This window comes from Ostrea edulis, chromosome 3 (assembly GCF_947568905.1).
Source record: "Ostrea edulis chromosome 3, xbOstEdul1.1, whole genome shotgun sequence".
Lineage (NCBI taxonomy): Eukaryota > Metazoa > Mollusca > Bivalvia > Ostreida > Ostreidae > Ostrea > Ostrea edulis.
Window position 1 is genome coordinate 61,525,323 of NC_079166.1, and position 26,435 is coordinate 61,551,757.

The 26,435-nt window shown below is 35.3% G+C and overlaps 1 protein-coding gene across 1 annotated transcript; it reads left to right on the plus strand.

Annotated features, from left to right (window-relative positions):
- Position 1: 1 nt before the first annotated feature.
- Positions 2–26,021, plus strand: LOC125674849 (malonyl-CoA decarboxylase, mitochondrial-like). The gene is made up of 10 exons (XM_048912160.2): positions 2–153; positions 1,672–1,815; positions 11,233–11,373; positions 12,809–12,949; positions 15,361–15,513; positions 19,546–19,710; positions 21,219–21,354; positions 22,187–22,345; positions 22,518–22,748; positions 23,129–26,021. The coding sequence occupies exons 1-10, from the start codon at positions 67–69 to the stop codon at positions 23,335–23,337; spliced, it is 1,566 nt and encodes a 521-aa protein (XP_048768117.2). The 5' UTR covers positions 2–66; the 3' UTR covers positions 23,338–26,021.
- Positions 26,022–26,435: the final 414 nt, after the last annotated feature.

Genomic DNA, 26,435 nt, shown 5'->3' on the forward strand with positions numbered 1-26,435 from the left:
TAATCTTATGGCTGATCTACTCATTGTAAAAGGTTAAAATCTCGTATTTATTGATAAGAGAAATAAATGTTCATGTTTAACAAGCATTTTCTTCTGTTGCTTTCTCGCTTTAAGATGACTGCAGCTGTCAGAAGAATCGGGTGCATACAGAGGGTATGATAAATTCGTGGTTTGTGATATTATGTATTTTGAAGTAGCTGGATAGATTTAGTCTACTTTCGTTTTCGATTTCCTTAATGAGAATTCATGGTTCACTGAATTTCGTGGAAAACCTCCTCGAGAACCAGCTTGTACAGTATTCGTGGAAAACGCGTTGAAAAAATATTTTTCCTCTTAAAGCTGTTATTAGCGTTTGTTTACTTTGGTGAAATAAAAAGTATATGATCATAAAAGGCAGGCACTTGTATGCAAAACAGAAAGTGGCATCTTGAAGGTAAGAACTTTCGATTTTGTTTGAAATTAGAGGAAATTTAAAAAGATACTGCATGCCCCTTTTACCTACAAAACTTAAAGAATCGCACAGCATTTAGTTTGGTTTGTTTTCTCTTTAAATCTTGTTGAAGTAAGTTTGAAAGTTGCGAAAGGTGATGTACTATAAATCTAACATTGAAATCGGATGCAAATTGAAATATTTTCGAGGTCACAGTTACTCATTTGCACCAAGTTTATCGTGCACCACGTGTGGGAGGCCCTGGCCCGGCTAACACAGGTGTATAACATCAAAATTCAAAATACTTTCAAATGTAGCCATTGGGGTCCATGTCAATTATATTTCAAACATATTTTTTAAATCATGTATTCATTTAAAATAATGCCACTCCATATCAAAATAACTATATTACTTCTGATGATAAAAGAATTCAATTGTAAATAAAATTGTGTCATTACTTGAAATAAGAAAAGTTAAATACTGCAAATCCGGCCGCAACTACAGTATAATAAGGATTTTAAACTTTTATTATAAATTTCTGATCAACTTTTACTGTTAGTTTAATTAATTCGAGGAAATATAAGCATATAATTCAAATTTTATCCTCCATTTTCCCGTCTGTGTGATACGTACAAGGGAGAAAGAAAAGCCTCGTGCATGGGGACGCGATTCTTTTTTTTTTTTTTTTTTTTTTTTTTTGTATATGCTTATAATATTAACTTGTAATATTTTTTAGACATCTAGGAATTTTCAATTCAATTTTTTCCTAGCCTGATTCTTTTAATTTAAATTGACTTTACTCTAATATGGAAATGAAACTTTTAAACATGGTAGACTTCTGGTTGACACCGCCTTCCTGTTCTGTTGTAATTATTGTTTCTCGTTAATTACGTGTAATTTTGTATGTACATGTTATGTGTCGGTCTAAAGGTTGCCTGGGGCTTATATTTCCTTGTTGCATTGACAGGCCGACTTAGAATATAGCTGATCTTATGTTGGGTGGCTGGCAAGGTGGGGGAGGCGATAGCTAGGAAACAGGTTATTAATTTGATAAAGTTTACAGTCCGCATGCTAGAAACCTGTAGGGAAAAGAAGAGAACAACTGAAGGAGGAGAAACGCCGATGTTTTCAATGCCTGTTTTCTGTGTTTAAAAAACTTATGAAATCTGGGCATTTGATATAGATTAAGAAGATTATATATTCTACAGGCAGCTTACAGTTTAAGTATATTTTGATTTCAGCATCTGGTGTCATTTCCTAAGCGTTTACCAATGGTACAGCAGACGATGAGCGGAGCAACTCGCGGAAGCGCAGGAAACGATGAAACGCTCCGCTTTTTAGAAACGATTTTCTCTACTCCGGATCTGGGTGTCCTGGCTTTGGAGGTATGAAATCATTAATGTACATTGATTTTAATTTGAAAAATATGGTGCTATATCTAACTAGTGGTACCAAAAGCCGTGCTCGGATTCACCAGTTTAATTTATTTTATTTTAGTACCAAAAACCCTGAAATTTAATTTCAATGGCGGCTAGAGGGGTTACGGATTACCTCCTCCCCTTTTGGTTTTGAAAAGGTTTACTTTTTCCATTTTAGCCCCCCCCCCCCCCCCGTCCCATTGCCCGGGGGGGGGGGGGGGAGAATACAAACTTGGGTCACTGCGTAACCAGGAGGTTGTAAGTTCGAGCCCCGCCATGACTGCGTCAAACCTAAGACGTTATTAAATATAGGTAGTGATTGCTCCTTCGCCAAACACTCGTCATTTAGAAGTGAGAATCACAGATCTTTCGGACATGACCTTAAAAACGGAGATCCCGTGTCGCGACAGGCGTTGGCACGTTAAATAACCCTCACTGCTACGGCCGTAAGCGCTAAGCATAGGTCTGAATTTGTGGTACTTCACCAACAACTAGCGACGTTTGAATATGAATGAAAAATTCTCAACGGGAGGTAATTAAACAAACTACCACCCCTCCCCTTGAAAATTTTTCTGGATCCCTCCCAGAATTATTGCATGCATAAAGCACAATACATGCACAAGGCAACTAAACAATAGGGATGTAGGTATGATATATGATAATGTTATCGAGATACCACATAAGTTCGCTGTAGGTACTTAATAGGCCCCCTACTTGATCCATTCAAGTGCTAAGCTGACTGCTTATAGGATTCAATCAGGTGACGAATAATACATCCATGAACGCAGGGCAATTAATTAGGTATTGTTTTAATTAATCTAGGTAGATGACACTGGGCATACGAATTCGGTAGTGCGTTATTGCAGTGTCATGATGATATTATATTGGCTCTTGCTGTCCGTCCGTCTTCCGTGTTATTCGAGCAAAACACGTCACCACTGCCGGTGAAGGGCTGCACAATTTAGGCATATGCTAAGCGCTTATTTCCTTTGAGCAGGGAGAGATCTTTATCGTGCCACATCTGCTGTGACACGGGACCTCGGTTTTTGCGATCTCATCATAAGGACCGCCCCATTTTGTCGCCTCTGACGACAATGACCTATTCTAACCCGGATCCCCGCGGGATCTGTTTTCTACAGAGTATGAATGTGGCGTGATTGAAATTCAGTCCTTTACTCCGATGATCGATGCTGATGTATATTTCAAAAATTTTCGCTTCACGTGATTAAATATTATAAACAATGAGAACGATCAAATGTAAAACTTAATTTGGACGGACATTAATAAATCAACTCTAGTATATTTTTATAATTTCAAGATTGATTTTATTCAAAAAGTACGTGTATTTGTGTTCCTACACCTACCATAGCTGTTTGAATGGGGAAGGGGGGGGGGGGCGGTCCGTGCTGAAATTAATGTGTGATATGCACAGTTACATGAAAATCATTTACATTCAACGCATCCTAACTAGCGAAGAGTGTTTAGACCGCAGATGTTTCTTTGCTTTGTCGGCTATAGCGAAGATTTAAGCGTTTATAAGCACAAGATAATTTTATATAAACAGTTCCAGCATAATTTAACATACACCTGGTCCGTAAACTTAAGTATTGGTTGATTCGAGTGGACACCACTTCTTTTGCAAAACCTCACCTTTGTTTTACCAAATTTCCAACAATACAACCTAGACATTCACAAACCTGGTCTTTTGTTTTACTCCGGGATCCGACATTTGAATAGTGATTCAAAAATAGATACTCCTCGATAGACCTGCTAGACTTTTGTAAAGCTGAATAAAAGAGTCACCATTTAGTTCGCCTAAAGCATCGTTTTAAAGTTCAATTTTTACAATGCTTAATGCTAGTGACAGTAAATAGAGTAGGTTTTTTTCATGAAGCACATCATTTATTAAGAACAGAAATGAATGCGTAATCTCAACTACTAGTTAACAAATAAAGTCTTTGAAAGCGAGATATTTTCTCCCCTATCATTTTGTAAAAGTAGTTAGTGAATGAAAGACGAATCTGTCTTAATCTGCAGATTCATTGGAATTAGCTGTAGGTTATGTTATGTGCTAATCAGCTATGGTCAGAATCATCAAGATGACCAGGGCTGACCACAGCAGCTTAGATAGAATTCAACATATGTATCTTTTAAAAAGTACTGTAATCTCCGTTTCCTGAGTCAAGGAATATGTGATCCACATGATATTTTACAAACCCTTGACAGAAAAGACAGTCGCTAATATTGCCACCAAGCGAAAAACATACCGGTACTTTTAACCGAAAGTGAACTTCGATTTTTTAGACAATCAGAGTTCAGAAATGTATCATATCCAATTTCGCCCCATAACTGACTTGAACTTCGTAATAGCTCATATAACAAGTTTGGGGAAGAAGTATTTTAAGTCAGCTATGGCGCAAAGCGTGATATGCAAATACTTGCTAAGTACCAGTTAACCTCGGGATCTTTGTGTTCACAGGCTGAACGGAGTAGCCCTTTTTCGTTCAACCTTTATAAATGAAAGGCCAAAGACAAAGTTCTGTTCAGCTACTTTTTTATTAAAGAAACATTTCATCATTATAATTATTGATTATATATAATTATTGATTATAATCCATATTATACAATATACAATAATAATTACAAACATTATTATAAAAGTTCACACAAAAATTAACTAAGCCATCTGAAAAATTGAAAAGTTATTTCAGAAATGCGCAAGTATACTCAATGTCTTACCTGTATAAATGAAAGGCCAAAGACAAAGTTCTGTTCAGCTACTGAAGAACTCTGTCTCTCTTCCTCGCATTTATACCCCCGTACATCCTCCAACATTTCTTATTATATTTGTTATATCTTAATAATCTGTAATATTGACATTGGCTTTTAATTCAAACTCAAAGCCAACACAATTATTTCCTTGACAAATCTATGATTTAGCGTTGCATGCTCAACTTCACTTGTAAGGTTTTGCATAATTTTTAATTTCTTTTTTTCTTGTAAATAATACATACAAATGCTTGACCTCTGGTGACTGATTTCTTACACTCCAATTGGTTACACGTTTCCTCTGACCAAAATCGATTTCACCCTCATGATCTTGTAAACAAGCTATAAACATACATACTAATAATCTCCCTGTCACCTCTCACCTCACGGTGAAAAGTTCAGACATTTTTGTTCTGCATCTTACTGTTGTTTTTGTTTCCCATTATATTGCCAATGTCCATTCATTCATTACTCTTCTCCCCTATTTCAGAATTCTATCATCTATTTTATGCATTGGGCCAAAAATAAAATTTGATTTGTTTGATGTACTCCGACCGACCCATCAAATTTGCTCCTACCCGATCATTTTTTTCAGCAATTTAAAATTTCATTGGGGGGAGGGGGGTCCCTTAAAAAATAGAAAATTCTCCTTATTTTGAATGAAAATATTAGAAATTTTCCTGACGTACGTTCCAAAAAACAAAAAAAAACCTACCTAGGATAAAATAAAAATGTGGGTTGGAGTACATCAAACAAAAATATTTGTAATTATGGCCTTGTAATTTTCGTTATGATAAATGTTAGGCACACGCTTAAAGTCACCCACCAAATTATTTTTCTTCTTTGTCTTTATTAGTAGACACCCAATAGTCATCGTATTCAGTGGTATTTAATTAAAAGAAGTTGATATGAAATTGTCTATAACAAAAGTGTGGGTGATATCGAGCACGACGTTTTGTGGATACTCGTGACAAAGGGCAATAGTAACTACTCGGCTATTTCCGATATAACCGGTTACGGAAAAGGACGAGCGGACAAAGGGATTTGCAGAGTGACGTCACTGGCGAAATTCATTTTAAATATGTTAACAGCTGTCATACAGAAAGAAAATGTGTGCTCGGCAATTATATCGCTTTGGTTAGAATTTATTATTAAATAGTTTAATTTTTTTTTAATTCTTCTCATGTTTAAAAATGTGAAATAATCTACTTATGTTCAAACCGGTCGTCTTATGTTTTCTACAATTTCTACTATTTTTTCTCTTATTTCATGATTATTTTATTTAGTTAATATATCTTTGTATAGTTTTTATCTTTACATTTTTACTTATTCACATATTATTAGAACAACATAACGTATGTTAACTACATAACGTATGTGTTTGATTCATCATCTGTGACCTTGATGTAGGGAGACCTTGATGTAGGGAGAAGTCTGAAATAGGCTATGCCTGCTGCCCAACTCCATTCACTTATTAGTGAATGAAATATTACTTAAATAATTTTTTTTAGCAAATTCGAGCCCAAGCGATATAATTGCCTGTGTAGTATTTATATAGGAAAGAGGAGAAAATATTTTGGCTGGACCGGGAATCGAACCCGGGACCCCTGCATTACTAGTCAGGTTCTCTAACCACTGAGCTATCCAGGCCGATACCCACGGTCCCTATATAGCCCTAATTACTACACCTGTACGCGCTATGGTAGCAAGACGATTTCAACGTGCAGCAGTACTTTGAGAAAACTTTTTGGGGGTCTTGGGGACCAGGGACGAACTCACCTAAAGTTCCTGGATTTGTTTTAGGGTTCAATGGTGTAATATTTCAGTATTTCATTGGCTAAGTCACTTTACTAAAAATATTTCAAGTTTGCATAATCAGCGTGCATACATTATTTAGATGATAATAATCTTATGTTTTCAATCATTGTTATGTTTATTTAAAGATGTATATTTTAGTTTTGGTTTAATTGAAAGTATTTATGATGCAATGCTTAGGAGTGTATTATGAAATAGAATATTGTGACCCTAAATATTTATTCTCTTCCATTTTGAATTTACCGATCACTCCCCCCCCCCTCCCCCCCCAGTTGACTGATATTTGTTCGTAAAAACTGCAGGCCTTTTGCATCTTCCCAAGTCAAGGGTTTCAGATCCACGCCGCTTGTATGAAGCGGGGCGGATCAGAAACCCTTCACCCGGCCGGGAAGATGGACCTTTTGGTGCTCATGTGAACGTTGTGGTCCATGATCGTTTTATTATCCAATTCCAAGGATGTTGCAACCCATTTTTAGATCCGCCAATATGTTATCATATGATCCAGTATCGCTAGACTCGGCCCCTTGCAGCGTACATTGTTTGTAAATGTTACCACCACAGGGGCTAAGCTCATTTTGACCCGAAACTCCACGTAACCATTTTAAACCCCTGTAGTTAACACAAACCCCTTTAGTATTATGAACAGTTTCCCACGTGCATACTTTTCTCCGCATACACGCACAAGCATTCGAAATATCTAACTATTAAGTCCAGTGAAATAAACATCTGTTGTATTAAACTTTGTAGCGACTGGTAAGAAAAATAAAAGGCTATAGAATTAAAACTCTACAGAAGTCGTCCACATAACGTAAGCTAAATTCGTGTCTATGTTCACGTTTTTCTCCATATATTTGATCGATAGAAATTCGATGAAATCCTGTATTAATGATGTAGTTACATAATTTGACAGTTCTAATATATATATATAACTGATATAAAATGTTTCTTTATCGGAGAATGTATTCGATATTGCGTTAGGCACTCTCCTTTTTCGGCGAAAAATTTAAATACCAACCAATGTATATTTCAGAGGTCCACATTCTTTTTCCACGAAATGCTAAAATTAGTGTCTTCCCGATTTCAAAATAACGTCACAATGCACAGGTGGGTTGGTCATTTAACACGGTAAGCTGAGGGTAGATGGACATTTTTATGTGCACATCATATACCAATGTGTTCTTTATTATACACATTATATGCAGTTGGCATTTATCAACCCCATAAATTATAAGCACTAGACAATAGGTATAAAATGCATATTTCTCAAGGCCGCATACTATAAACCCTAGCCATTTCTCAACCTAGGAATTTTTCAAGCCCACAAATTATGAAATCCTAGGCAATTCTCGAGCCCAACCCTAAGCATTCTAAACCCTAAGCATTTCTTTTAAAACCCACAAATTCTAAATTCTAGACGTATTTCAAACCCACAAGTTATAAATAATAAAATAAATCCTAGGTATTTCTCAAGTCCACAAATTGCATGTATGAACCCTATACAGTGGCGTAGCTAGGTTTGAAATATTTGTAAGCAAGGGGTCTGGGGGGCGGCAACCCCCAAGAAGCTGAGGGCATTTTTCGTAATATGTAATAAAAATTTAATGAAAATATTTGTATTAAAGCACGTGCATACAGTGCTACTGTGTAGATACGCCACTGCTATAGGCATTTCTAAAGCCTACAAAATCTAAATACTAGACAATAGACATTTTTTCAAGCCTCCAAATCGTAAATAATTTCTCAAGACCACTAGTGGTATGTATATGTATCTATAGTTTCAAATCAAAGGAACCGGCAATTTGGTTTTTAATGACAAAATTAAGGATATATCCTTCCGTCATACCACTCATTAAAACTCTTTGCGCCTTTCGAATTTCCGTCATAACGAATATTGCAGACACTGCTGACCCGACTTGATCCCGGATATCACGTGAGAAGACCCGAGTTCAAGGCTTCATTTTAAATTCTTTTCCAAGTATTGAAATAAAGTTTCATTTCTTATGTTTAAAAAAAATAGCCATTTATGAAATTGTTTTGATATTGTCACGCCCCAGATCAAAATAAACTAGCAGCAGCTGAACACAATAAATTATATTTAAATTCAGAGTTTTGTGACTTGCTTATGTTGATTTTCTGATTGGGTAATTTCACGTGTGGGTTTTTTTTTTTTTTACGAAGACTTCAAAGTCCCCTGCGTTTGCGCTGTTTGACTTTAGTTTTAAAAGCAATAAATATTAAGGTTTTGTGTTTGTAGGGCATGAAAACTTTGGAAGCATGGATCTGTTTTCGTTTTATGGTTGGAGTATATAGGGAAATTTGTGTAATGATTGAAGGCGATGGTGCAGGAATTACCCTGATTATTTCATTGTTTTTATACCCCCCCCCCCTCTATTACAAAGAATCTAAACACCACAGACACTCGACGTTTTAAATATCTAAAAAAAAAAAAATAATTGTTTTCCTGTAATGTGTACAGGAAGACAATTTTTTTTATCATAGATATTTAAAACGTCGAGTGTCTGTGCTAAACACCTATAGACACTCGTGTTTTTTATTCGTATTTCTGTTATATTTATAAGTACTTCATTTAATTTTTAAAGGCCATTGCGTTCATGGAGAAATTAATACATTGAAACAGCATAGGTCCGAGTGGGTGACCACTTTTACTCCCTCACACACACCTACTGCCGATCGTGAGGATCGATATCAGATTGTGAGGGTCGATATCAAATAATGAGGATCGATATCAAATAGTGAGGATCGATATTAAATTGTGAGGGTCGATATCATATCGTAGCGGAAAATGCGTTTAGCACCACTCTGTCCGGATACCCTAATGTAACTTTAATTTAAGGAGGTTATGGAGTTGCAATAGGGAGTACACTTTTGAAACCCTCTTGATCATTTCTCTAGGGATGACTTCTTTCCCTTAATTTTCTCCTCCTTTGTTGGTTTTGTAGGTTAGTAACTTTCTCTGTCTGTGACCTGAAACATTCAGTCACGCTTCTTCTGCATTTTTCTTTCGCGCTGTAAAGCTTTTAGTTATTTTTTTTATTTTGTAAATCGTTTATTTGTGTTTTTCTTATTTATTGATTGATTATAAAACCATCATTCTTACAGACTTTGAGAAAGTCACATTATCAGGTAGTTTGTTTGCAATCCCTTTTCCAAGGGTGTATTTTTAGTATTTCTTTGTTTTAACAATTGGTACTATGAGAGCCTATGGTAGGTGAAATATGATCCATTGCTTGTGTGGTCTTTTTCACACTATATATTCGTTATCTGGGGCGGACGCTATAGGACTGTAATATCGCGGCTGAATTTCTCTTTGGTAAATGTTGGTTATAAGTCATGACAAGTATCTCTGAAATGACAAATTCAGCTAAACCTTAGGATGCAAATTCGTTGAAACTTACCAATGCAAATTTCTGGTAAATTCAAGTCTTGTGACGCGTTCTTTAAGTCGGGTTTTGATATCGGGTATGATTCCTTAGGTGTTTGAAACAACTTTTTTTCAAAGTAAGGAAACCTACATGTACTGGTTGCATTATTACACCACCTTTTGTTTTACCTGTCCTCTGCTTCTATTGCCTTGGGATTCCATGTCAGCGCTTGTCTTGTGGTGTTTAACGCTTGTCTTGTGGTGTTTAACACTGGCTTACGGAGTGTGACCAATCCTCCTTCAGCATCGTCCCAGAATCTCGTCTTTCGCATGGAGCTGGTTAGTTGGCTGCCAGAGGTCTTGGTTGCTGATGGTTTTCGACCAGCAGATATGGAGAATCCTTCGCAGACAAGAATTTATAAAAGTCTGAACCATCTTATTGTCCTCCAGGTTTCAGCCCCGTAGTGAAGCACTGAGTTGACATTTGGGTTTTACAGCCTGATTTTGGTCTGCAGAGTCAGCTCTTTGGAAATTCCATGTTTTTTCGGTTATAGGAATGCTGCTCTGGCTTTTCCTATTCTGGCTGCATTGTACATGTATCATGTGTCTATTGCATCACGTAACCTATTGTATCGTGTACCCTACTGTACCATATATTCTAATATATCATGTATAATATTCTATTGTATCATATATTCTAATATATCATGTATAATATTCTATATCATGCATAATATTCTATTGTTCCATATATTCTAATATATTGAGTGTAATATTTTATTGTTCCATATATTCTATTGTACCACATACCCTATTCCACCAGGGCGCAGCTTTTAAAGCGTTCTGACTTTATTTTGTTTCGTACCTGTTATTTTATAATTACTATAGAGTTGATTCGAATGTACAAATATGTAAACATATTGTTGTGTTGTTAGAGATCATTCGATTACGAGAAAGGTTCTTGTACATGTAAAAGCGCCCCTGCGATGTTTGTTTAATACTGCACGTGTCATTAGACGTGTAGCTAACGTTTTAAAACTACACTGAGTGCTTATGATGTAATCAATCAGAGAAAACAGCATTTAGTTACCTTAAGAACTTACAAACTGTATTTTTTTTAAATTTCTGTCTCATTGCTTACCGTAAACAAGCAGGCCGTTCTGACTTATCGATCACCGTAATCGGTATTTCTCGTCCCCTGTCTAACAGCTTCCAGTGTAGGTTAAAAAATTAAATTCCAAGAAATTTCCCAAACGTCTTTCACACGGCGCGGTTTCGTTTAGAGATGGTACTACTTTAATTATTTTTTTAACTTTGATTTAACTGTACTTCACCTCTTTTGCCTGTGCCTTTTGCATTCAGAAATGTAGCATATCCATGCATCTATTCAACTAAGTAAATATTTTCCACTTTTTCAGTCCAAATGTCGACGGTTTTGTGATCACTACAGCAGTCTTGCGGCTGAAGACAAAATCAGCTTCTTGACCGTGCTTTCCAAGCAGTATGGCGTCCACCAAAGTACTGTTGTCCAGGTGGCCCGAAGTGTTGTTAATGCTCAGGTGAGTTCAGAACAAAAGTTCGAAGTATTCACCCTACAGTTTTAAATATTTTGCTCAATTTTCAATTGAATAGGCATCTTGTCTTGTGTTAATTGATAATTATGCCTTCAAATATGATGTCATATTTCATTCATTTTGTGAAATGGAAAGTGGTCAATCAGATCATATAAAACTTGTTAATAATTTACTATTATTAAATTTTACTCTTCTTTGGGGGTCCCGTGGGGATCCGAGTTAGAATAGGTCCTCAGTACCCCTTGCTTGTTGTATGAGGCGACTAAATGGGGCGGTCCTTCGGATAAGACTGCAAAACCCAAGTACTCATGTGACAGCAGGTGTGGCAGGATAAATACCCTTTCCTGCTAAATGCCCGCAAGCGCCGAACATAGGCTTAAAGTTTGCAGCCCTTCACAGGCAATGGTGACGTCTCCATATGAGTGAAAAATTCTCCAGAGGGACCTTAAACAATAAACAACCAATCTTCTTGGGGTGGGGTAATTTTCTGTTGTGTTTTCTAGACTTATTCTAATTCGTACAAGGTTGGGCCATATTATACCTTTTTTTCTCCATGAGTAGATGTATTAAATCTGCATTTAACCGTTTGCTGAACTTAGGATTTTTATTATGACGGCCATGTCTGACAATAGTTTGAATGAAATAAGACTCGACCGATTTCAATTAAATGTCTCCTTGATCATCCAGACGCTTTCCACGTGCGGTCACCAGGTTTGGCTCTCAGACGACTAATGCATTGCGCAGCTCGATATTATCTTTCCAACTTTATATAAGACTGTGATTTATTTGGAGCAGTTTTTTTTAAACGAATGCCGATATGCGTTGGTGTCATGTCAACCAAACGACGACGTGCAGACTGAATTAATCAGTATTTTACTATCATGTCATGTGTTCTGCTATGGTAGTTATGGAAAATACCCCTGGTGATTGAGAATAACGAGAGAGGGAAAAACCAAATCTACGAAGGCGTGAATGTTAGGAGGCTTTTTTGTATCGTTACATATTCAAACATAAAAAAGGATAGAAATTGCAAAGAAAACCGTCACAAACTAAAACGTGTGTTGTATGTTGTCTTATCAATCTTTAAATGCGTGGTGTACATTATTGTTTGTTGTTGTAACAGTAAAGGAAAAACAAGAAGCAAAATTACTGAAATATTTGATAGTGTATAGAATCATAGCTTGCAAGCATTACTGTTCTTGTTATTAAAATTCATTGATCAAAAGTTTACTTGACAATTTTTTAGAATATATTTCTTTAGTATTAGTGTATAATAAACTTTTTTGATGCTTTGAACGTATATTTTAGCAGGTCGAGGATAAGTCTGCATTGGAATATATTGGTACATTTCTACATCCATCTAAAACATTCTTTAGTATTATATGTAGATGCTAAAGATGGCGCCATGTTTTATTTTCAGGAGAAAGGAGAAGCACTATTACTGATGACGGAAGAACGATTACGTCATACATTAATCCCGCAGTATCAGCAACTCTTCAGTAAGATTGGTCGAATTGATGGAGGGGTTAAATTCCTAGTGGATATGCGTGCAGATATTTTGGTAATTTTTAACTATAAGAAGTATTGATAAAAAGCACTGCTGGTTCTTGATCCTGGCGTTGCGTCAATCGTACGGAGGAACTCTACATCGTTATAATGGCTGACTTCCTTTGAAAACATGAATGAAAATGCATGTATAAATATCATCATATTTATCTATTCATTTCAAATTTAGCATTACCTAGTTGAGTAGCTCAGTAGGTTAGCACATCGACTGCTGAACTGTAGATCGTGAGTTCGAGTCCAGCAGGGGTTTTTACATACATTTTTTTCTCAGATTGCTTTCTACTAAAATTGTATTTTTGGACTAGATAAAGTAAATATGACAGTTTTCAATTTTAAATTATTGTTGTACATATCCTCCACTTTTCATTTATGTCAATTCCTCTGGTGTAACATTACTCCTTAAGACGTTCAACACAGGTAATGGCTGTACCTTCGCCAAGCGTCTGACATTAGAAGTGAAAGTCACGGATCTTTCGTATAACCTTTCAAAATAAAACGGAGGTCACGGTAGGCGTTGGTACGATAAAAAGGCATCACTGTAACGGTCCTGATCCCCTTGCTTAGGTCTAAATTTGTGGCACTTCATCTTCAGCTGGTGACAACTTTACACTCTCGAAATGGACGTGGGAAAAAGAAATAAGGTGTATATATCACCATGAATGAGGCATCCTCATGTTACTGATACTATCAATGTCGTAAAACGTGAAACTGAAATTCTGTTCGTATCGTGGCCATGTTGCTACATTACTCGCTTGGCTAAATAAGTACACTTACATGTTTTACCCTAATGTTAAAAATTTTTGTTGCCTAACATAATGCTGTGATTTGGCAAAAGTGACAATTTATAAGATATTTGTAATAAAGTTAAGATGTTAGAAATTAAAATTTTGCTTGATTTAACAAAACATTGCAATCTTTTGTTTAAAAAAAAAAATAAAAAGAATTTATAATCCCTGTCTGACTCGTGCACGGGATGCCTAACGCGTTCTTCCACTGAACTAACGTAAGAGATGGATGATGCAGTTTAATATGACATATACGGTAATATATGATGCAGTTTAATATGACATATACGGTAATAGATTTATACGATATCCTGTAGTATTTATCTGCTCGTTGCGATGTAAACATTCAGTCCTGTTCTTGTGATACTTGTAAAAGTCTACTGCATTAATTTATACTCTAGTTCAATTTATTTGTACACAACTCTTCAGAGTATCTTATAAACGCCACGACAGAGCGTTTCACATGAAAATATGTGTCGGCAGTTGCTGGAAACCAAATTTTGACAAATACTGGAAGTCCTAGCGACACTGAAGAGTTTGTTGATATCGTATATCAGCAGGAATGAGTCGTGAATAGTATTTTCATGTTCACTTGTAATCAGAGTCGCATTTCACAATAATTGATGGCGATTTTGAAAGGGCATTACTGCTAATTAGACGAAAAAATTACCTAATTCTGAACCATGATTAAGGTAGCTCACTACATTAAGGCTTATTCTCTTTATGACACCACGTCACAAGATGGCGATTTAAATGTTTTGTGAAATTATTTGTATCGATCGAATTGTTTGTCTAACATCGTAGCTCAGTGGTTATAGCGTGGGTCTGATCCGCCAGAGTCTTTTGTTCATATGTACTTAATTTTTTTAAACATGTTTTTTATCCAAAATTGCATATTTTCCACCATTTTGACTCTAGTATTATTATATATGTCATCATATCTTTCATCATACCTTTCATAATCAAATCATTTCGTGCTGATTTGAAAAACTCTTTCAAGATGTAGGGAGCCACCTTATTTACTACAATGTTGGAATGTGTTTTAAAACGAAGAGAAATAAATGTGAGAGTGAAAAAAGGATAACTCCAATCGAATTTCAAGAAAATTATGTAAATTTATCCTCAGAGAATTATATACACATACATGTATATACCAGTACTCTATACAATAGTTTATGCTATTGTTTACATGTATGTACCAGTACTCTATACAATAGTTTATGCTATTGTTTACATGTATATACCAGTATTCTATACAATAGTGTATGCTATTGTTTATATGTATATACCAGTAATCTATACAATAGTTTATGCTATTGTTTACATGTATGTACCAGTATTCTATACAATAGTTTATGCTATTGTTTCTATAAACACAAAAGTGTTAATGTTAAATTACAACAAAAGATACAAAATGTATGAATTTTAATGTGCACTGATTTTTATGTAATGTTGAACTTTTTTAATCATTTTAGTTACAGTCGGCAGATACGACTTTTACAGCTAATGCGCCGTTTAAGTTTTTGTTTTCCTTTCGAATTTTGATTGAATTGACACAGCCTGCGGAGTTCAGGAATCTGAGTGGCGTTATTTTTTGAATTGGAATCTGATTTATTTTCAGACACACCTGCCAGGCGTGCAGAGTGAGGAGTATAAGGCGCACATGCGCATTCTGCAGCAGACAATCAGAGACCTCCTGGCTCTATGGTTTTCTGTCGGATTCCTTCATCTCCAGAGAATCACGTGGCAAAGCCCATGTGACATGGTCCAAAAGGTAAGAAACCTGATACATGTACATTAATTACAAACAGCAATTAATTGCTGCGTGTTAAGATTATTGTGCATTGCTCAAATGTTTATCAAATGGATTGGCTTTGTAGCAGATAAAATTAAGTACTCTCGTCTCTATTATTCCGTGACCATCTACTATATATAACCTCACTCGTTCTTGTTCGATTATCGAGTCTCGCTTTAACCTACGACTTTATACGTATATTTAAGACATGTAAGGATGAATAACTATGAATATGGATACAGCTGAATGGAGTCTGTTATCTATGACATAATTCAACTATTACGATATCTACTGTATATGCCATGATGCACACGTTTACATAGTGAGAATTTAAAGTTATAGCGAGTAGCATTCCTATCAAACAATTTACTTGTCATTTTATCCTTAGGATGTAACTGTTTTATATTCGGACGAGCTCAGTGAGGGAGAATATGATATATTTGACTAGGTATTCTCTACAGGCGGCCAGGTCTTTAGGAGTTGTCTTTCTTTGGTGCTTCACAATACACCATAGGCCCACTGAACAAATTTTAAACGAAATGTTAATTGTCTATTAAACAATGTGACAAAACCGTTACGTTATATCGTTCCATATTACATGATGTGATAATGTGATAAAACCATTACGTTATATCGTTCCATATTACATGATGTGATAATGTGATAAAACCATTACGTTATATCGTTCCATATTACATGATGTGATAAAACCATTACGTTATATCGTTCCATATTACATGATGTGATAATGTGATAAAACCATTACGTTATATCATTTCCATATAACATGATGTGACATTGAGTATAACATGGTACAGTCATTGTATGACGTGATAACATCATTACAGGATGCCATGCTTTTGTGTATGTGATGTACACCTCTATGTCAATATGATGTGGATGTTCCATTTCATATGATGTGGGTTGTTACGCCATTGTATTTTGCGATCATTTCGTCATTATCATCAGAGATTAAACTGGGGTCTATCTGTTCATGTTTGTGTGTTTCGGTTTCTTTGTTGATTTCCTAGAAACCTGCATTTTCTAACTTTTTTTTAACTAATAAAATTTCATTAAAAACGTTCCTGCTCTAAAATATTTAAAGATTATGTTTTAGGTCACTTAAGTTTTTAACTTCTTTATAACTACCCTTCCAATTATTTTCAAGAGATTGGTGTAAAGCGTGTCTTTGGGGAGACGTAATTGTATTTTGGGGCATTAGGGACGGGTCATAAACTGCCAAAAATTTACCAATTTTCATCTCTTTTCTACAACTGTAAGAAAAACTAAATGCATAGTTATGTAAAGCAGGGAGACCTCTTCCAAAATTGTAAATTTGATGATCTTCGGGGTAGAGGTTCTGACTCCAGGGCGGGACCAAATTTAGCATTTAGTATTTGTGTAAAACATTTGAATAACATCTTCTTTAATGCTATTAATAGTAAATGGATATTTAAAAGGAGAACTTCATGATTGTAAGGGTAGGTTTGTTACCAGGATGGGGCAAAATGGTGATAGTGAATAAACATCTATCATCTAAAAGATTTCTTTAGTTTTGATGATTGGTGTTATTGGGATATAAAAAATTCATGCATATTTAGGGAAAGCAGAAAGGGATATCCCAATTTGTGAATTTCGCAACCCCAGGATTCTGACTCCAGGCAAATCTTAAATGGTCATATATAGTGTTAATATAACATGTGTGTTATATTATGTACAGTCTTTCATCAATATGGGCACTTTTAAGGGTATTTGTCTTTTAAAAACACACCTTGTTTCATGCTGCTGTTGAATATTAGAATTTTTGGTTACCGTGTAGATATGCAGAACTGAACAGGAAAATTATTAAAGATCTTGGGGCTTATGATACTTTTAACAAATTTCCAGGTGAGCGATAAGGCCTATGGACCTCTTATAAATAATAAGTCGACTGTCATCCTGAAAATGAAGTCTAATATGATTTATATTGTTGGCAAGGTGGGTAAGGAAAACGGTGCTAGCGAGTCCACAGACCCGGGACTGGGAATCCATCAATCGATAGATTACCTGGCAACTGAAGCGATTCCGGGAAATTTCTAACGAAAATATAAATTTAATCCGAAATCAAACGTAAAATGTCATTTTCTCTGTAAAATAATGTGAAATTCTTGGAAATAGATTGATGAATAAATACCAGCAGGACCACATCATGGAAGCTATCGCGTTCCATTACGTATCGAAATGCATTATACGACAGTGTTGTCGACAGACGTTTATTGAAATGCATTATACATGCCGATACATTTAATATGCTGTTTGCAAAATTGCAAATGAGTTAACCAGTCTGATTAAAATCAGACCCCATAGGGCTGTTCCAGTAAAACATACATTGGACATCTGGGGAAAGGCACTTCAAAATTAGGATGACCGCCCATAGAAGTGATTTTGGTACACTCCTATCCACCCATAGAGGCAAATAATAAAGCTTTATTCGGCACATATAGAAGCAAATTGATTTATTTGGAAAGTGGAATTTGGATATTCCCAAAACAGATTTTTTTTCCATCATACATCACAAAATACTTTTTCATCTTGATATCAACTTCAATACATTCAAGCATAATTTATAGAACGCCCGGATTGCCTCTGTTCAGCCGTGTGTACTTATGATTATTTCTCATAGATTATCCTGGTATATGGTTTGGTAAAATAACCACCCACAGAAGCAATTTTTGTGCAAAAGCCATCCACCATAGAAACAATATCCCACCAGTGTGAACCACCCATTGATTTAAAAAACAAAACTGCCTTACCCAGGTGCCCCATATGTTATAATGGAACAGCCCATACTCGTTATCCTATTGTTGGGCGGTGGGATGAGTGTGGGGGTTGATTTTAATCAGACTGATGGCTTAACTTATATGCAGCTTGTAATTATTTTTATTGCCTTATTTGGAATGTGTACAAACAGATGTTTTTCTTGCATATCTGTGGAGGATAGAAAACATGTATTAAAATATGTGAAGAATAAATATTTTGTATTAAGACGCCTCATCGATCCCCTAAATCATAAACTAGTAGTATTGTATTAAATGATGTGGGTACCAGTAATATAAACTAGTAGTATTGTAATAAATGGTGTGGGTACCAGTAATATAAACTAGTAGTATTGTAATAAATGGTGTGGGTACCTGTAATATAAACTAGTAGTATTGTGATAAATGGTGTGGGTACCAGTAATATAAATTAGTAGTATTGTATTAAATGGTGTGGGTACCAGTAATATAAATTAGTAGTATTGTATTAAATGGTGTGGGTACCAGTAATATAAATTAGTAGTATTGTATTAAATGGTGTGGGTACCAGTAATATAAATTAGTAGTATTGTATTAAATGGTGTGGGTACCAGTAATATAAACTAGTAGTATTGTATTAAATGGTGTGGGTACCAGTAATATAAACTAGTAGTATTGTGATAAATGGTGTGGGTACCTGTAATATAAATTAGTAGTATTGTATTAAATGGTGTGGGTAACAGTAATATAAACTAGTAGTATTGTATTAAATGATGTGGGTACTAGTAATATTAACTTGTATAATAATAAATGGTGTGGGTAACAGTAATATAAACCTTTTGTATAATAATAAATGGTGTGGGTACCAGTAGGATAAGCTATGGTACATTGATGCATATGGCGACGCAAAATATCACAACCTATCATTTGGTCAAATGCTGTCTGGCGTATTTCATACCGATTGTTAGGGCGTTCTTGGCACATTGATTTTGACTACGGATAACTCCGTTTACCTGATTAGGAATAAGGCTCACGGTGGGTGTGACCAGTCGACAGGGGATGCTTACTCCTCCTAGGCACCTGATCCCACCTGGTGTGTCCAGGGGTCCGTGTTTGCTCAACTATCTATTTTGTGTTGCATATTATAGGAGTTATGAGATTGATCACTGTTCGTTATCTTCGCTTTTCATGTTTATATAGTTTCACATTAAACCCATACCGGCATTTCTGATTGCAGATCTCAATGTATGAAGCAGTTCACCCCATACGAGACATGAACGACTTAAAGCGTCGAGTGGGGTCGTACCGCCGCTGTTTCGTATTCACTCATGGCAGCATGCCCGGGGAGCCTGTCGTTGTCCTGCATACAGCCCTAACCAGTAGCATTTCCAGTAGTATTCACGTAAGTACTATAAATGGAATATTTCATTTTTTAACGTTTCTGTAACAGCAGACAATAGAATAAATTTATTACATTGCTGAGGTCAGATGTATGATATAAGGTCAAAGGTCTAAGGTCAAACTGAACATTAGTAAGATAATTGTGTGCTCAATATCTTGAGGACCCTTTGCTTGACAGACATCTCACTTGTTACATTGGTGCATCCTAAGGGGTAGTAACCCCTATTGATTTTGAGGTCACAGGGTCAATGTTCAAACTACTGTTGCTCAATATCTTGAAACCCCTTTGCTTGACGGACATTAAGCTTGATACACTGACAGACATTAAGCTTGGTACACTAGTGCCCCTTAAAGATGACACTCATTGGTTTTCAAGTCACAAGATCAAAGGTCATTACTCTAATGAAAAAAATGTCTGCTCAGTTTCTCCAGAAATCAAACTCATTATGGCTGCCCCTGACTAGTAGATAACCAATATTTTTCACTATGACTACAGACATTCTAATTGTAAAGTTGATCATTTTGAATATTGCCACACAAGGGAGTGGGGTGTATATATATATGTATATATATGTATGTTTCTATAACATTTCTTGTGTCTTTCACATATATGCCATATAAGGAGGTAGATTAATCCTAGATCATAAAAAAAATTACCATTGAGATTCAACATTTTGTGTGTTCTTGTTTCTATATTAAAATTAATGTCTTGCTGTCAAGATGCATGATGCTGTAATATATATACCAGGGATACGATTAGTAATGAGAAGTGGCTTTAATTAGTCTTGTCGGAGCGTATTGATTTTTTAAATTATTATTCCATTTTTTTTAATTGAATTGCATATATCAGAAATGCCATGTGACGTTGATTACAGATTCATCACGAATTCTAACATGGCTGATACCAGCAAGGCATGAAACCTTGCTTTTTCGATACTCTGTTTTAGCTAACGAAAACAAATGCGACATGAATATAAATGTATATCCTAGAGTCCGTGTTCATTGGAATGATAAAGCTATAGTTGGGAGGCCCTAAATTTTGAATTTTTATTTATCTTTAGATTGTTGTATACGTTTTAGATAATTATCATTCTAGTGCAATGTTTGTTTGGTTATATTTCTGTTGAACATCTTTCTGTTTTTGCAAAAAGTGAAATGAAGCAGTAACTGAAAGGGGTGTGATTTTTCCTCTTTTTCGAGGAATTCCTCTAATTGGCTCAATTTTCGTAAAAATGAAACACTCTGGGTTTAATCTGAAGTGACAGAAAATGATATGTTTTGAGGTAGGCCTAGGTTGAGGTGTTTTGCTTCCTTTTTTACCAGTTTTTCTCTGATTTCTGAGGAATTCAGTTCAACAGCCCTGAAGTGATAATTGGTACTAACGCCTATTACCGTGTTAGAGTGTTAATGTAGATAATTATGCTGCGATGAAATCATTCAATGAAGTATTACTAACGAGCGCTCCAACATAATATATTTTGAATACATCCATGTCTGTATTTTTCACAGTCTATATTGAAAACACCTACGTTTTCTGGATTGAGGTTGGAGCCTGAGTCTTCCAGTGACGGAGATGTTGACGAGAGAGAGGATTTAAGCAAAATTTCGGCAGCAATATTTTATTCTATTACATCGACACAAAAAGGTTAACATTTATTAAATAATTATTTTCAATCATCTGACATTGTTACTGTTGTTTCAGAATTGTGATTGGGTCAAAAATGAATTCAGTGAGTCGCATTGTTAGATTGAACAAGACTTTTATCAGAATAAAGCAATGATTTAGAAAAGAGAGAAAAATTTTGAAGGAGGGAGGAATGAATTTTGTATTGCGAAAGTTTGGAAAAAGCAGCACACTAAATTTTTCGTAATTACGATTTTCGATTTTACAGTGTTGCTGTTATATTGGCATGGTATTAAAAGAGGGGGGAAATATGTACGTCCACCGATTTCTACTTCATTAACTGTTAAGGTGGACGTACATATATTCTGACCATGAACAAAATAAATTAATATGATTAGGGGACTACCCGAATTAATTAAGATGGCTCTCAATCTAATTAAAATCAGACTTCTTAGGTAAACTTATTTGTCTGATAATATATATTTACATATTGTAATAATTCTGAATCCTCTGCCATTTTCCTGTATTGTACACAGTGTACCTATGAGCCACAGGGCTCCTTTGGTCAATAAAAAATATAGATCCGCGCCGTTTATACTCTGCGTAAGAAGATCCCTATTGTAGCGATTGTGAGCGTATCTTAGAATCTGATTTTGATTAGATTGGAGGGCTCTTTATGTCATGTTTCGCCATGTATTATGTCAATGAATGTGTCATTTCTACAGGACAAAATTTTGTCAAACTTTTGATAATCCACATACATTTATTACTCATAGTGCCCATCAGGGTATAGCCTACTATGTAAATAATCAGGTCATCGAGTAAGAAAAATCACATTAACTTATTTTTCCAGGACTACAAGGAGTCGATCTAGGTAATTACCTGATAAAGACCGTTGTCAAAGAATTACAGAACGAATTTAGCGGTATTACACAGTTTTCTAGCCTGTCTCCAATACCGGGATTCAAAGCCTGGCTAATCGCCGAACTGAACAGATTAGTGCACTTACAGGGTAATGTAGAACTCCTGTTAGGAACAGGAATTTGTTTTGATTTTTAGCTGTTTTAATGTAATTGTCATCTTCCGTAATTACGGGTAGTTTGCAGGATATTGCGAAAATTAAACGATAATTATTTGTGAAAAATAATCCACGTGCTTAATTCTAAGTCTTTGCTCCTATACAGAAATTGGCGAGCAATCGGAAGAGCTCCTGTTAGAAAATGAAATGGAGGGACTTAGAAATGCACTGTCAATTTCCAATCAAAATGTTCTTAAAACATTAAAAGACTTGATCCAGACGCACAGATGGATTCAAAATGAAGATATATGTGAAGCCGTTAAAGGACCATTATTAAGGTTGTGTGGGCGGTATTTATTTATAGAAAAGCGAAGAGGATTTGCCCTTAACCCTGTTGGTATGTTTTCTTTTTCTGTAAAAGCTTATCTTGTTTGCTTTTTTGCACAAGACACTCGCATATATTTTCATAGCAATAATGATGTTTTTAAAATTAACACACAGTTTACAACATCCCTTCTTTTTATGTATACATGTGTGTTCAGTAAAATCCAAAATATATAATTATAAACGATCAGTTCAAGAAACGTTATTATGTAAACAAGAACTGATGGTGATTAGTGATAAATTTGGATTTTATTCTTATAAATCATTTAACAATTGTGCCGATTTCTTGCTTCTTTTTTTTTTCTTTTTTGACATTATATATAATTGTGCTATATCCATTCCTATAAGTCACGCTTCTTTGAATTGACTATTATTTTCCCCTTGGATTTACAGCTAATTTCCATCTCGGTAATGGGGCGGTGCTGTGGCGGTTGAATTGGAAGGCGGATATGTCGATGCGTGGTATTAACCAATCTTGTGGGATGATGGTCAACTATAGATATTATCTGGAGAGCACTGAAGAAAATAGCCGAAAATATTTAGAAAATCACACGATCACCGCTTCCCCAGAATTCGTTAGTCTCGTACAGTATGCCAAGTAGGAGAAATTAATCAGAATAGGGCAAGTTGCTCAATTCTCGACGAAAAGACGATTCGTGAGAATTGAAAATGATATCAATGATCTCCAACCTGTACATACATTGATCAGTATTCATTGATTAACTTTTAATTTGATTGTCTTGTGTATTTACGTCGACAAACTACTGTTGTGTGATGTTATGATTTGAATGTTAAAAATTTTATGCGGGCCAAAGGGTTATGTTACATCTAGATATTTTGTATCTACGGTATTTTAGAGTTAGAGAGTTGAAAGGAAAAAAAAAACAATTAACTGCAGATGTTGTAATTGGGCTATTACTGATGATATTAAGTTTGGATGATGGCGCGGCTCACTGAGGCAGAACTCATCCATTATTCTATTTTACATTCCTTTTCATTATTCTATTTATTATCTCACTGGATCTCCTCGTGACATACTTGACCAGGGCCGTTTATACACGCGTAAACCGAACCAAACATCAGTAGCTGCTTAAGTAGCTGATCGTGAATTTTATAACAATTTGATCTTATATCTGTAACATTACCAAAGTAAAACACTATAATTTAGATCAATAGCTTAAGTTTTTTTTAACAAATAGAAATATGGGCATTATAAAGCATACCAATTTTTTAATAATCAAATCCTAGAAATTGTAACCGTACTATAATGTATTTTTAATTTTGAACGCTGCAGTTGACTATGATTAGTAATGTTTGGTCAATTGAATTTGACTTCACCGATACGTGTTTTAAAACGCGCAATTTGATTGGTAGATAAAAATGTTAGGAATTCCATAGATGGTCATCAGATAAATCCCGAATAAATCTCCCAATATTGAGATTAACTCACTCTGAGGTACAACAGAAATGATCGTCTGGACCAACCAGAGAGCATCATGAATTCTTGATCATTTAATAAACCATGTTAACTACCGATGTACGAAACTATACCCTGATGACGTAATGATTGTCAATCTCTACCCAGAGTTATCGTTCAAGATCAAGGAACGACAACTCTGGGTTGAGATTGAGTTATTGTATATTCACCAAACAAGGAATGCGAAAAGCACCTGTGTCCGAAATAGTACAATCACTGAGTACAACAAATATGCAATATTTTGTGTTTTTTGTATCATCTGAGAACTGATGTCTATAAAATGTGTAATTTAGATGTTGGATGTTAAGTTTGGTTGATTGGGTAATTGCTAATATAATACCATATTTGTATAGCACCCTTTTCATACACTATGTACGCTCAAAGGTGCTTTATGTACATGTATAGTATACAAAATACATAGAACTAAACCTGTGTAAATCTTTCGCTATATGTAAACACGGGTGTATTTTGTATACTGAAACATATGACACGTAATGTCTCCGATTCAAATAAAGAAATTAACTGTAAACGATAACAACAAAATTTGTTATAGTGTAATTGACAATAATCTGTGATCGATAGATATTTCTACTACGTTGTATTTGTAATAGGAATTGGGGTCCATTCTAGTTAAAATGCTCTTACAAGTTTCCTATAGAAAGGGATACTTCAAAGTTTTTAAGTTTGCATTTTTGTCATACTATTAGATTTATGCATTTGTTGCAGACTTTAAATATGTCAAAACATGTACATGTATATATTTAAAAAGTTGTAACGGTATTGATATGAGGTGAAATCCTATTAAACATTACAGATTATAGACGTTGACTTCAGAATTCTACTCACACTGTATCTAAACTCTCCCGATGCAATTCATCAGACGACCGTCAGCATCACAAACATTTAAAACATTGTTGTAATTTTAATTATGATTCAGTCTGCACAGAGAATTTCATGCTGTTTCTCCGGATCCATTTCCTTTCTTTAAAAATCTTCATGTTCTCCAAGGTTCTGATGTAGAAACTCTAATTGTTTGTGTACAGTTTTGAAATCAGTGTAACTGAGATCGAAATGCAGTTTAAACAGGTACAAATCGCCACCAACACGTAAGCTAAATTTATTCCGCCCCTTATCTGTCCCGATTCTGAATCGAATCACTCAATCGACTGCCGCCCTGCGTACTCAGGGTAGATATTTCATAGAAACTCGGTACTTTTTGCATTTTTCTGTTGGCAAAGAAACCAAGCCTTAGAATCCCTAGCAGGGATTAAAAAATGGAATTTGAAATTTACAGTGAAGGTGTTTTAATATACTAGTATGCAGTGTGTAATATGTTTATATACATCAACGTAAGGCATTTTTCTATTTATAAATACTACATGTAAAAGAAATTATGTCTTGCTTTTGAATCTAAAGTTATTTGCTCTTTGATGTTATATATTCCGCAATTTGTTGTAGAGCAAGACTTGCAGAGAGAATGAGAGCGAGAGAGCTAAATCAAAATAACTTTATCACTGCCATCTTACCTATACAAACTAGTGTAAATACTATGTCGTTTGTTATTATTTAAGTAGTTAGTATATATTGATGTAAACATCCTTGTTTTCTAGGCTACCATATTCGTGTCAATGCAATAGTTCCGAAATCTATTCTGTTCTTGTTTCTATGTACATAACATGCAACATATTTGCCACTTCCCTAAGTACAGGGTGTTGTTGTTTTTTTTCTAATGTTAACTTCGCGTAATTTGTTCCCAGGAAATGTTATTGCCTATACTTTGATCAATAAAATTGCGAATGAAAGGCTGTATTTCAATTTTATTGATATTTTCTCTAGGATTTGATTTCTTCAAGATTATGATAAGGAAAGAATGAATAGATGATTGATTGCATATTGTTTAACGTCCCTCTCGAGATATATTGCACTCTTATGGAAACGTCACTATTGCCAGTGAAGGGCTGCAAATTTTAGACCTATGCTCGGCGCTTGCGGCCTTTGAGCAGGGAGGGATCTTTATCGTGCCACACCTGCTGTAACACGGGACCTCGTCTCGTAAGATCACTCGAGTACATGTACAATAGTATATAATGTTCAGTTCTTTACTATGATACATATACTACAGAAAATTGTACAATGAAGAGGAAAGGGACATTTTCATTGCTGTCACTTAAGGGACGGGAGTACCGTCTACAATTATTTGAGAAAATGGAGGACATAAATTCA

Coding starts and splice junctions, on each gene's coding strand:
- LOC125674849 (XM_048912160.2), top strand. CDS start 67: ATGTTCATGTTTAACAAGCATTTTCTTCTGTTGCTTTCTCGCTTTAAG. Junction 154..1,671: donor GAATCGGGTGCATACAGAGG/GTATGATAAATT, acceptor TTTTGATTTCAG/CATCTGGTGTCATTTCCTAA. Junction 12,950..15,360: donor ATATGCGTGCAGATATTTTG/GTAATTTTTAAC, acceptor ATTTATTTTCAG/ACACACCTGCCAGGCGTGCA.